The following is a 13895-nucleotide window of genomic DNA, read 5'->3' on the forward strand; positions in this document are numbered from 1 at the left end:
TTTGGTTAAGGGTTTCTTAACCTCTGTCAATAAGTGATTTTTTAAAAAGTCTACATTATAGGACAGTTTTCATTTTCCGTCTCCTTCTCCCTCCTTAATTTCTCCCCCTCTCCTCTCCTGCCTCCACAGCTCCGTCTCTTCTCAGCCTGAAACGCCTCCCCTTCCCCCAACAACAACCAACACCCAAATGTGGCTGTTTCAGAGTAGAAATCAGGAACCTTTCCCCAGTTTTTTTGAAACTACCTTTCATACTGGTTTTTCTATGATACAGGTAAATAATTAATGGTCACTATTGTTTTCTGCTGAGATTGATAATGCCTGAGGTTCAGGGCCCTGAGATACTATAATACTAGAACTGAAAAGCTTAGGAAACAGATCTGGCAATAGATGTTTTTCTTACCTGCTTCAGTCAAAGACAACTAGTTAACCTTTTTGTCTCTATGAATCTCTTCCTTTCTGGAGCCATCAACCTTCTATTCATATTTGACAACATTTTTCTGATCTGCTTTTGGTTATGGAAGCTCACCTTCTTGAGTGACTTCGTGTTTCCTGTGCCACTTTGCCTGCCTGCCTAGGCTACTCAAGTAACCTAGACACCTTTATGGCCCATGAAATCTCCCCTTTGAGTATGCGTTTACTTCTTGATTAACTGTTTTATCACTACCATAAATTTAGGAGATAAGGTACATACAAATGCTATCCCGACCAAACAAGTGGACACCATTTCATCATTCATTCAACAGATATTGCCTAGGTGACAGTTCAGTTACTAAGTAGTGAAATCTCATTATAATGAATAGCCCCCCAAATTGACCATGTCTTATTTATGTTTTTGAATGGGTAGTATATGATGTACATGGTTTAAAAAAAAAAGCTAAGATGAAGTGCAATATAGAAATGACTCCCTCCAATCCCCAACTCAGGCTCCAAATTCCCCTTACTCAGAGGCAGCCAGCTACCATTTTCTTGTTTACTTTTCCAAAGAGATCCTGTGCATACATACAGATAGATAGATAGATAGATAGATAGGTGGATAGATAGTTCGATTTATAGATAGGCAGAGCAACTGTCCCTTCCTTAAAAAAAACAACTCATAATACTGTTCTGCACCTTGCTTCTTTTTACTTAAAAATTTTATATTAGTGATTGTTCCTTATCAGTTCATAAAGAGCTTCCTCATTAGATATTTAGTATTAGACAGACAAAAGTTTTAATGAGATGACATCGCTATAATGGGATTTGATGTTTTGTTTTTTTTTTAACAAATAAGATTGTTTCCACAGAAACTTAAATAATTTTTAAGTTCATTTTTAACTTAAGTTTAACTTTTGAAATCTATTAAATTTTACATAATATTAGAAGTAATTCGTACATTGCATTTAAAGACAGATTTGTTATTTTTTTCTCTCAGATGCTACTTTTGTTCTAACACAGTTTTTTGTTACACGTATGCAATGTATAATCTGCACATAACATTCAGTTTACCATCTCTCATGGGAGAGAAACTAAAATGAATACATTGTTTTTGTAGTTAGTTGGTCACATTATATTAAATATTTCCTTTTAAGAATTATTTAGTAGTCCTATCATACTTACAACCCAATTTATTAAAGTTTGGAATGGGGAGGTAGATGCCCTTGATGTAAGTAGTGATTGCCATTTACCAAAGAATTTTGTCAGGTTACTTTGTTCCCTCTTTTTTTCTAACATTTGTATTTTGTTACAATCTTCTGAAATAAAGCATAGAATGTAATGGCAAAAATCACTCTTGAAAGAAAGACAAAATAGCCTTTGCTAAGGGTTCTCAATGATCAATGTCTACGTATGACTTTCTGTTGAGAAATGACATATAGTTTTGCAAAACAAGGTGTTCAGAGGACAAGGCAGCATCCATTTTTAAATCAGCCATCCAATGTTGTAACAAATTTTTTATTTCTTAGGTCCCAGGAGGAAAACATTCTGAGTGTTTTAATTTTTTTGTTCAGTGGTCTTATATATTGTATCCCAATGGGTTCTTGAGAGAGTTGTGTAGAAATTTGTTTTAGAGGATGTTTTCATCCTTGAATTTTGCCCTTATCTATATAGGTAGGTATGTTTTCCATGGCTGGACTGACTAGGCATATATGCTTTGTAAGACTAATTGTTAAGAAGTATTCTCATCCAGAAAGAAATTTTAGTACATTAGCGCCGTCATGAGAAGGCTGTCCTCAAGATCTAGACCACATGACTATGTCATCATTGGAACTATAAAATGTTGAGATCATGTACTTTCACTGCTTAAACTTTTTAGGTCATAGATGAACCTAATACTAAAATTCATATAGTGATAGCTCATGCTCAAGTTTATTTTATTATGGGGGAAAAAATCCTCTCCAGTAATATTTGAAGCCAAAAGCTCCCAAGTTGTTTTTCATAAGTACTGGCCACATAGGTACTAACATGTTCTAAATAAAAAGCTATAAAAACTACCAGACCACCCATATACTCATTAAATTTGCTGAAGATGTCCTGTGGCTTAAAATCCACTTCTAATTTTAAATACTTAGAATCCTCTTGAACTAGCAAACACTCAGTTGAGGAATTAAACCATAAGTTCCTTATATACTTTATAATATACTTCTATTTAAACCATTGAAAGTCTAAATATAAACTATTTTGGCTGAAGGTACACTTATAATGCTCCTTCTGTATATTTTAATGAATTGCAATCATAATTCTGGCATATTATTTCCTGTGTTTATGTCCTGGTAACTAAGTATACCATATTTTAAGTGTGTATGTTCTTCTCCCATGTTTTCTCATAAATAGGGTTCAATAGTGAAACCGCCCCTACTGACCCCAAGTCCTCTCTCATGTATTTGTCAGTTATGACATTTCTTTATTATTCTTTTAACAGTATCAAAGAGGGTCATAACTTAAAGGCACAGTGCCTCTGGGAAGAGTATCTAGAAGAATACCTTTATATACCTGGTATAAGATAGAAATATCTACATGTAGTAGAGCTCCTTCAGTCTTCCTAGACTTGGGGGAATGGGGTTTCCTTCTCTTCTAACCATTAGAAAGCTGCTGTTTTAGATTTTGCTAAAATGCCCTTGTGTCAGGAAATTGTGTTAATTGATTATGATTTTAGAATTCAAGTTCATCTGGTTTGAGCCTTTCATTTTACAAGTGAGGAAACTGATTTAGCATTGAACTTGAAGATCCTAGACATAATTTTAATTATGAGCAATTTTATAAAAAGGTTACTCAGATATGAAACATTTCCTTTTAATTCTGCAAAGTTCAGGTTTGGTATTTATGTGTGTATTAATATATTTACTTAATTATTTTATGAGGGAATTAAAGCCTTAATGAACTTTGAACTTTAGGAACCAATATATTTAAACAGTTAATTTCTGTTAATTTTGAACTAAAATCAGAGTAGACTTAAAGCAGTTTGGTTGTTTAGAAGTGTATTCCAAACTCTTTGGAGAATAAAGAAACACACATATTAATTATCTGGTAAGGCTTTTGTTAGAACTCTGTATTTGATCTGCTCTCTGGTAACTAAAAATCATGTAGTATTGCAATTACTACTTTTCATGCCAGAGATCGAGAGCAGTCACTGTTCTCTTGACCAAAAATCTTGCATGTAAATTTAAATGTGGGCAAGAGCATAACCAGCCAGATATGCCTGAACAACCAAAGGGATAAGTTAGTCAGTCATAAACTTAGGAATTTCACTTAAACATCCGTTAGATTCAGCTTAGAGCTTTGAAATGGAAATGAGAATTGGAAAACTGTGTAGAGAGAATGGAAAGGTGGGGTTGAAGGAAGGTTTTGTGTTAACAGAACCTTTTTTTTAATTTTGTAAATTTAAAAACAACTTACTCAGCTTCTTTCCAGACTTGGCTGATGTACTTGGCTATTAAGAACAGTGTCTTAATAACACTTTCATTATAGTTGATTAAAAGTAGAGTCACTATAGTTTGGCATTTACTTGGTTGTCAGTATCCTGAAGAGAAGATGTGTTTCTTTCTCTTTCTTCCAGTGTTAGGGAAGTTGGTCTTTTTGACCCCAGGGAGGGATTGATCTTAAAATGGGTTGAAGTATTTAGTTAAAAAACATATATATTTTAATTTTTTATTGCTTAGTAGAAACTTACATTTCAGCATTTTATGGTCTGGTTCTCTCTCTGATCTCTCTCTTCTTCCTCTTTCTCTTCATTTGTTCATAACATTTTGTAAGGCTCACTAGTTAGCATACATCCAGGGCTTTTGGTTATAAAAAAAGGCTAAATAAAAGCTTTGAAATCTAGAAATCCATTTACATGATCTGTATATACTGCAGATTAAACATCATAATACATATTTTATTCTATAATGCTGTCATACAAACCTTTCAAATCATACCATTTAAAAATACTAACTCTACATTTTTGTTTTATAAATCATTGGTATATATGTGGATGAAGCATAAAAGACCATGGACATTGCCTTGGTGGAATGCAATTATTTCTTGGCTACTAAGTGGAATATTTAAAAAGGAAACATTATAAATTGATGGACACCCATCATCCCTACGACCATCTTCCAGATCTGTAAAACATTTGTTTTATTTCTCAAAGATTGACCTGTGACATGTTTTAATTAGCCCGATTTGTGCTATTCTAGTAAATATATCTCAGATGGCAGTAATCATCAAGGTCTCAATGAAGTGTAGTATGTAATATGTGTTATCTAAATTTTTTATTAGAAATTTTACTTGCCTGTAGGCTAATTTCTTTCAGGTTTGGGGCATGTGTTCATTTGCATGCCAGTGTTTCGGATATATGAAATTAAAACTCATTTCATGTTCTGCTCTCAATATCTAGGCCGGTATGTAGGGTTTTTGAAAATTCAGGGAGATTACTGAAAATGGTGGTTAACAGAGTTAATGGTCTGTGTTCACACCCTGGAGAATTTCTGCATATTGGCAGAGATGGTATTTTGGGCAGCAGTAACCTATATTAGTGGGTTATTGCCCTCTGGCAGTAAGTTAGCAGATATTTTGGATTATACATTTAATTAATGGAATCAATAACTTCATTTGCTATTTAGTTCAATTGAATTTGAAATATTTAGCAACAGCTTTGTTAAGATACAATTCAGTTCCCATCCAATTTACCTATTTATGCCAAAATTTTGTTTTTAAGGTTATTTTTGTATTTTCTTTCCCTTAATTCCATTCTTCCCCCTATCATTGTGAAATAAGCCCTGAGGTCTCCAATCATAATTATAATGATTTCAGAGCATAATCCAGTTCATTTCAGTTAATCTATATATTATAACTCAAGACATTATTTTTTAAATATGTTTTCAGAAAATGTGATCTTAGCTACTGCCAGTGGCAAGCCTGCTGAACCAGGCATATCATTGTGACTACAAATTGGTCCATTTCAATACAGTTTATATCAGTAGCATTTTTTTTTTTAACATCTAGAAGATGTTCAGGTCCTTTATTTGTGTTTTCATCAATGTTTCTTCACTAGGGAATACCACTATATTATCAGAAACAGAATTCTTGGTGCTCCCATCGCATATAGATTTGTATAACTCAAATTGCATGAAAGAGGAAGTTGTTACTAGCTACAGAGTTTATATAGATATTCAAGAGCATTTATATACTCTGTGTTAATCTTTATTCTTTTTGTTTGTCATTTTTGAATATGCGTCTTCTTCAGGACCCTTCGAAAAATAACACATGCAAAAGGTTAGTATTCCCTTAATGCACTTCATTATGCTCAACATAACGTCTGGCAAGAGCGTCTCCCATAAATCTACACATATGACATAGCATAAGAGTACAGTTTGACAGTGAATTCTTTTTCTTTTTTTAAGATTTTATTTATTTACTTTTAGAAAAAGGGTAAGGGAGGGAGAAGGAGATGGAGAGAAACAGCAATGTGCAAGAGATACATCGATCAGTCACCTCTCGCACGCCCCGAAATGGGAACCTGGCCCACAGCCCAGGCATGTGCCCTGACGGGAGTCAAACCAGCAAGCCTTCAGTTCACAGGCCGGCACTCAAACCATCGAGCCACACCAGCCAAAGCAACAGTGAATTCTTTTTTGGCCACAATGATTGCAAATTCAGAAGTTCCTTAGCATTAGCAATATTAATTTTTACAGTTTTAATTTCAAAAGTTCATGCCTTGAGTAATTTTTAAGTCAAATTGGAATCACTCAGTCGTCGTCGTCGGCAGCCGTCCGTCTCGAGAGACGATGGTGTAGCTTCTTAAGAGTCTATCTGCACCGCCGAGAATGGTTGTGCAGTCCGACTCGGGAGTGACACGGTATCTGTCTCCTCCCGTGTTGAATCGACATCTTGCGATGAAGCTACAGAGCCTGGGCAGGGTGATATGGAGGGTCTGCTGTTGCCCATGCAGCAGACCTCCCCTCTCTTCGCAGCTGAAGGATCCAAGGGAAAGACGGAGTCAATACAGCTTGGCTTCAGGTGCGCCGCAGGAGTTGCCGGTGTTGACTACAACGTCAAACCGCCTTAGGGACTCCGGCTCCGGATTTTCTGTCGGGGTTTACTCCCTTAGCCTTTCCCCTGGAGAGGTATGCCGCAAGGCAGCGGAGGTTTTTTGGAGTCAGAGTTTTCCTTCTCTGATGTGCCCTGACTGGAAGATCGAACCAGCGACACTTAGCTCGCAGGCCGACGCTCAATCCACTGAGCCAAACCAGCCAGGGTGAATCACTCAGTAAGAGTCTGGTATGCATGGACAGACAAGTAATACTATTGAGCTGAGCCCAGTTTCTGTAGCTCAGCTCAGCTCTGTAACTTTCACTTAGAGCTTAATGTCATTTAGCCCTGGCTGGTGTGTCACAGTGGATTGGGTGCCATCCTGTGAACTGAAGGTCCGCTGGTTTGATTCCTGGTCAGGGCACATGCCCGGGTTGCGGCCCTGGTCCCCAGTTGGGGGTGCGCGAGAGGCAACCACACATTGATGTTTATCTCTCTTTTCCTCCCTCCCTTCCCTTCTCTAAAAACAAATAAGTAAAATCTTAAAAAAAAATCCTTAATGTCATTTAATCCTCACAATCATTCTATAAAGTAGGTACTGCTATTACATTTTACAGAAGAAGAAATTATGTATTACAGTCATATTCAGGAATTTGGGTTTTCTCAAAGGGTTACTTATAAAATACCTTTTGCAGTATTATCAATAATACAGCTCTGAAATGTATAAATGTACCATTCATTAAGTGCTTCTACTTGAAATGACTGTAGAATCGTTGGCTTGTAAAAAAAACCTATATAGAGATTATGTAGAGCTGTCTGCTTTGGCTTTCTGAGGTCCCATTTAAAGCATTTCAGAGAGAGAGAGAGGTGAGGGACAGGGTATTAGAGAAGTGTGAACTTGAAGGAAACAATAAATACAGCTTTCTTAATATTAAGGACTTATGCTTAATAAAGAATTTGAAAATATATGCCATAAACTTGCAATAGACTTTTGGCTACAGAGAAAACTGATTAAGAATTATGCAGGATACATAAAGAATTCCTGCAAATCTATTCAAAATAACTTAGTAGAATATGAGAAAATTACTTAAGCACCTTACAGAAGAGGAAACACAAATATAAGCATATTTTTAAAAGGTTTCATTTCATTTGTCATCACAGAGAGGTGAAAATTAAAATCGTTGGGTATATTTCACACTAACCAGATTGGCAAAAATTCTTAATTTTAGAAATCAGAGGAGTTGTTTAGGAAGTAGATCACCAAGATTCTTAGGCCCTCTTAGGGGAACATAAATAGGCACAATCACTTTGGAAAACTGTTTGGCATTATATATTAAATTTGACAATATGAATAACTTTTGACCCAGCAATGCCATTTCTAGGGATGTACTCAAGGGAAATATGTGCACAAGTACACCAGGAAACACGTACAGGAATATTCATCGCAACATTGTTCAGATCTTAAATATAGAAAATAACTCAAATAACTATTCATTAATAAAGTGAATGAATTCCTTCTGTGATAGTCATATAGTGGAATGCTACAAAGTGATAAAAATAACTGAGTCACAACTACATGCAGTTACCTGAATGAATCTCCAAGAAGAGAATTCTGTCTTATGGCCAGGAAGTTAAGTGTTATACCCGAATCTCCTCAGATTCTGGTCTCAGTGGCTGTTAAGTATTGTATTAGCGAGGATTATATGAGGATCGGTGGTCAAGCATCCTCGGCCTTCTTTATTGTTTTCTCAAGGATCCTGCTTTTGAACTCTTTTGTCTCTTGTGGTTCCTCTCCAAGATATCTGAATTCATGACTCTTCTGGAGAGATTACTTCATAATTCCCATGTGTCATATTGTCATTGTACTTGCCAACTTGTTTAAAAAAATAAATAAATAAAGCTACCTGGCCGATACTCTACACTTCTCCGGAGCAGCTTTTGCCATAAATGTGCAACGTGCTAGGCATGTTTAGGCAAAGAGAATCATTTTATTGTTGAACCTGGTTTTATTGGCTTCAAAACCTTTTAACACCAGAACTGTATATGTCTTTAGGTAGAGGGGTAGCCAGGTCATTTGGACCATGGAATTACACCTCCAAACTAGCAGTGCTAATAAGCTTTGTTAGAGGAGAATTATTTTAAGGCAAATGATGACAGTTCTGAAACTCCTAAGGGAAGCCTCTTACGGGACTCGTTAAGCCCACTGCCATTTACCTCGCTGTATCAGAACTGTCAGCGTTGTGTGTGTGTGTGTCCGTACTTCTTAATGTCCAAACTTAACTAGAGATTAAGAGAATGGTTTGGAATCGACGGCTTGACTAACTTTGCTTTGTGATTTTAGATGCTAAGCTTGTATTTCCCATATAGAAAAAATCGAGAATAATAGTAGAACCTATTTCATAGGGTTGTTGTGAGGATTAAATTTAAAAAATACTTTTGAGGCAGTTATTGCCAATAATTGTATTAGAAGTTAATGCTTCTAAATTTATAGTTATGTATATAAAATGATGGCTTTTTTCTGTTTAAAAATGTTAATTGTAGAATATGTGAAAAAGCACAAAGAAAAATCTAAACTATTCATAGTCCAATAACCAAGAAAGAACCACTATATGACTGTAAAAAACACTGTCACTGTATATATACTTTTGTTGGTAACATACTATAAATTGTTGTTAATATTTTTAAAATTATCATTTCACATTGTCACTCCAATCCAAATATTTGTTCTTTTCTAACTACTGTGTGTAAAAGCAGCTAAAATTCTCAAAGTAAATAAAAACTCTTTGCTCATAAAAGTATTAAAATGTGAATGTTGGAAGATAGTGACTGTTTGGTATAACATGTTCATGACTTTATTGCTTTTCCCCCCAACTTCTAGTTGCTGGACATACTGGATTATCCCCATCGTAGGTGCCATTCTCGTAGGTTTCCTGTACCGTTACTACTACACTTCGGAAAGCAAATCCTCCTGAGGAGGCCTTGTTGAAGTCTGGAAAGCATAGCCACTTGAGAGTGAAAACTAGAGGACTTGTTTGGAGGCTGCGGTGTTGCCCTGTTCCCAAATCCTGCCAGTCGTGTGCTTGCCCCTTCGAGCCCAGACGGTTAGCCTCACGTCCGCCTCAGGCCTGGGAGCAGAGTCCTCCTCTCTCAGGGCCTTACTCCCAAAGTACCCACTCACAGTTTTGTGCCCTTGACAATGTTTCCTATCTTCGCTGGTTTCCTCAATCACCTTCATGTTACAAATTTTCTGTTACTGCCTGCAGTCCGTATGTCCTAGTGACATTGCCATTTGGTAAAAAGGTTTGCTTTCCAGTACTTTGAATGCACATGAGACATTCTTCACACAGCAGCACACTCTGGTTTTGAAGACCCCCCCCCCCACTTTTCTTTTAAGTAAATATCATTATTTTTAAATTCTCACTTAAATTTGTCGTAAGGGGTTTAATTCATGAAGTTGTACACCTGCAACTTAAAACACAACTAACTGCCAGATGATCTTGTTCCTTGTTTATATTTGTTAAAACTAGAAAGAGCCGTGTGATTGTCTTCACTCTCCTGAGCTAGTGCAGCAGGTGGCCCTTGCCACCCCTAGTCCACTGTGTCCCTGTCGTATCTTGGAACCAAGAGACACAGGGAAAGGGAGCCATGAATTGGAATGATAAGGCGAGTTCAAAGCAGTCTTTCTTTTGTAAAATATCTAGAAATACTGCTATAGGGCAGGAGCTTGGCAAAAGCACCGAAGACTTTGTCCTTTCCTTTGGTTTGGCACGAGGTTCTAACCATCTTTTTTCCTTATTTTTCTTTGCCTTCAACCATCTTTCTTGGTAAAATATAAATTGTAATTATGTCTGTAGAGCTTTACCAGGGATTTTTGCTGCTCTTTTGTTTATCGGTTAGCAAATTTTTTATTCCCTGTTTTTATGAAAGTGAGAGACTCCCAGTAGATCCAAGGTACAGTTTTTGATCTTCTGTTTGTCCAGTGAGCACTTGAAATGGGGGGATGGTGACAAGAGAATGTTTCCCATTTCATCTGCGTGTTACCTCTGCGGCTCTGATTTGTGTTTGTGCTGTTTTTTCCTTGAGAATAAAAACCTGGTAGTTTGTTTCTGTTTTTTTTTTCCCTTGGAGGACTGTTTCATTGAAGAGTAAGTTACTACTTAGAATTATGTTACTGTTCCTTCTTGGTTCAGGAATTTCTTTGGCACGTTCGCCCTTACTCTTTTCTCTGTGGAAGCACCTGAGCAGACAGTCCACTGACTGTTCTCGGCCAGCCACTGTTCGTGGTAGTTTTTCTCCCCGTCCTCTGAAGGTTACTGGGCTGTCTCTGAGCCGCTGTCATGTGCAGCAGGGAGCAGCGTGGTTCCAGAAGGGCCATGGGCACTGTTAGTATCTCCTCCTGCTTCCTGCTTGCCAGGGGCTTGACAGGACAGGAAACTGCCCGGCGCTCCAGCGTCTGCCCGTGCAAACTGTTTAAGAAAAAGTTCAACCCAGGTCTTGTATCCTGTGATTTAGCAGTTAGTGAATTCAGAATTCATCAAAATAATATTACCCACTTTTGCACACTTGGATATGATACTATGGAGCGATTTGGGGGGATTTCTGGTTGACTTTTTATATATCAGGGATATGGTATAGTCACATTTTTATCATTAGAAAATGTTTTGTATGATAAGATGGCACGGTACGGCAGTTTGTTGAAAAAAATAATCTTTGGTTGTTAGGCAGCAAAAGCGGTGTGACTGCTGATGCTCTTTTACTTGAAGGCAAGGAGGGGATGCCTTGAGTAAGAATTTGTATGTCATTGCTGTACTGTAAGTTGCATGATTACATGAGATAGTGTTAGGGTAGAAGTAAAGAACAAAGGAGCATTGAGGAGCTGGGAAGGGAACGTTGAAGCTAAAACTAAGCCGGAAGATAACTTGGATCAATTGAAAGTGTTTTGGCAGCCTCCAAAATTGAATGAAAAACATCTGGCTTATAAGGAACATTACAGAATGGTAGTCTTAAGTAAAACTAGTGTTTTTGATATTTTTAGGGTAAACACCAATGCAAAAGGTATGTTTTTCTATTTCATATTGGTTGTCTTTTCCTGTTTATATCTGGACTCGTTTTTACTCAGAGCCAGAGGAAAAGATTTTGCAGACTTTGTCTCTACCATCCATGAAATTCATCCAATACCCAGGGCTTCTTTTGATCTGCTAATGTGATGTCACTTTATATTAGGAAAACCACTTCTGGGTCCACTTGCTATTATTCTGCTGCCTACATAAACAGCCAGGTGAAAGGTAGAGCTTGTGTGAGAACTTGCAGAGGTTTTTTTTAAACAATAAAGTAATACAGTGTGTTAGCCAAATCCGTCAAAAAAGAACTTCTGTTTTAAGAAGTAGACTTGAATTCTCGAAACAGTCTCAATATTGGTAGGTCGTGAAAACCCCTCTGGAGCAAGTGGGGCCTGGCTGGCCATGTCCCCTGGAACAGGTCTCCTGGATGTTTGGTTGTTTATTCCCAGGGACGATTAGCTGCTGCTGCGGATACTACTGTACACGTAATGGCTGGGGATCACAAAGGGGGTGAGGAAACATTGGTCCCACCAAACCAGGGATGTGCCAGTCTCCAGAATTTCCTAGCTCCCTGTCTCCTAAGAATTGGTTTGGTTTCCGAATAACTTCTACATTTGTAAAGACAAGAAATACTGTGTTTAGTTCTTATGTGACTGCTTCCGCAGAAACAAGAACCCATGAGAGCCTATAATTGGAGTCTGTAAAGTTCTCTGAGCAGTCGTCATAAATGCATATGTTGTGAAATAAGAGTATTGTTGAGCTTATACTCATTTAGTTCCGATGTGGAGCAATGAAAAATGTTTTTTGCAGGCCAGGTATGTCATTACCCATGGTATCTCATGCTTGAAATCTCAAGTGATAGCTATCTGGTTAAACTCCATTTTAGGAGATTGAAATGCAGAATGTTAATGTTTATTACGTCCTTCCCCAGGAGAAATGGATTCAGACTTGTCTCAAGAAATCGATTCTTTTTAAACCACCTTAATTCAGTTGCCAAATATCACAGAAATAATGGGGAGTTTGGTCTCATTGGGTGTTGCGCTCTGAAAGAGCCGGGTTTGGAGTTCGTGGGGTGATCTCAGAGGGAAGTTCCAGGAAGCAGAGCTGAATTGAAGTTGCCTGTCCTATGTCCAGCCTCTTACGAGTTTTAGGAGCTGCTCTTTGCCTGCACCTATATTCTACATTGGCTGTTTTGACAAAACATTGTTATAATTATTTGACTTTCTTTTTACTTTACCCTCAACTGTGAACAAGTAATATTAACATTCCTTTTGTGTATTCAATAATGGAGTTTGTTTACCTATTTTATTTCAACATATTTTGAACAAAGATCTTTGTCTCTTTCTGCTGGAATGTGCACACAGTGAATGTTTGTTAGAACCACACACAATAAAGATACTGTTTTCCTTTTCTTGCCCTGACTACAGTTATTTAAAAAAACAAACAAATACACACACACAAAACTCTTTTAAAAAAGTAGAAGTGTTGGCTTTGTAATTTTCAGGTGTTCTAGAAGAAAAGAATTTGAGGAGGATGCAAGTCACCTGTATCTGCGCTAATGCAGCGTTTACTGTCACGTGGCGGGGAGCGCTGCCATTCAGGATGCTTGCTGTGGCTCTTGCCTTGAAATGAGTTGCGCCTTTGATAATCATGAGAGGCAAAAGCCAAGACTTTTGCTGTATTGATGGATGTGAAGTGGCCACTGGGTAGACACATTGGGAGTTCTGTTTTTACTGAAACCATCTGCTAAAGAGAAGCCAATACAAGGTAATAATATTTTGTTATCTGCAATGCCAGTCTTCAAATGATTGTTTTTCTTGGAAATAGCTAAACTGTTGGGGAAAATTAAGCACTCAGATTGAAGTTCTAGTGATTGTGTTAATAAAACAAGGGAAATAAACCATTTTTCTCATATTTAAAACTTACTGATAGCCTTCTAACATTACTGATGAGATGTGGTTCATGAGGGCCTCGTTATTTCACTATCACATGAATTGAAGATTACTAACAGGAAAGGATAGTCCATTCTTATTAGCATTCGAATGTAATGTATGATCTTTAGCCATGATAATTCATATTGCTACATTCTTCTGATCCTGAGTATTTGATGGGTGCTTGACAAATCCCGGCTGATTCCTGAAAACCCGAGGTAGAAGAGTGTGACTCCAATTATGTAAATTTAAAGGTAAAAAATACGGCAGTCTACTAACTAGTATTGCTAACCTAATTTTAATTAGCTAAATGGAAATCTATACTATATATTTCAAGGCCCACTCAGCTTAATTACATATATTAAGTTTAAAAACTTAATTCTTTTATGAAGCATTGTGGAGAGACTAGAGTTGCTTT

At 37.2% G+C, this 13895-nt stretch overlaps 1 protein-coding gene across 2 annotated transcripts in view; it reads left to right on the top strand.

The window, feature by feature from the left end:
• Positions 1-13433, top strand: part of CYB5B (cytochrome b5 type B) — a 30779-nt gene extending 17346 nt beyond the window's left edge. Inside the window, exons 4-5 of one of the 2 annotated variants that reach the window (XM_090259955.1) lie at positions 5702-5730; positions 13051-13433. In XM_090259955.1, coding sequence (XP_090116081.1) covers positions 5702-5730; positions 13051-13105 — 84 coding nt within the window. In that variant the 3' untranslated portion in view covers positions 13106-13433. Of the gene's footprint in view, positions 1-5701; positions 5731-9364; positions 9863-13050 lie in introns of those variants that run through there. The other variant, XM_090259953.1, reaches the window with a different exon arrangement.
• Positions 13434-13895: the final 462 nt, after the last annotated feature.

The sequence above is a fragment of the Furipterus horrens genome, unplaced genomic scaffold (genome assembly GCF_987537825.1).
Source record: "Furipterus horrens unplaced genomic scaffold, mFurHor1.1.pri manual_scaffold_13, whole genome shotgun sequence".
Classification (NCBI taxonomy): domain Eukaryota; kingdom Metazoa; phylum Chordata; class Mammalia; order Chiroptera; family Furipteridae; genus Furipterus; species Furipterus horrens.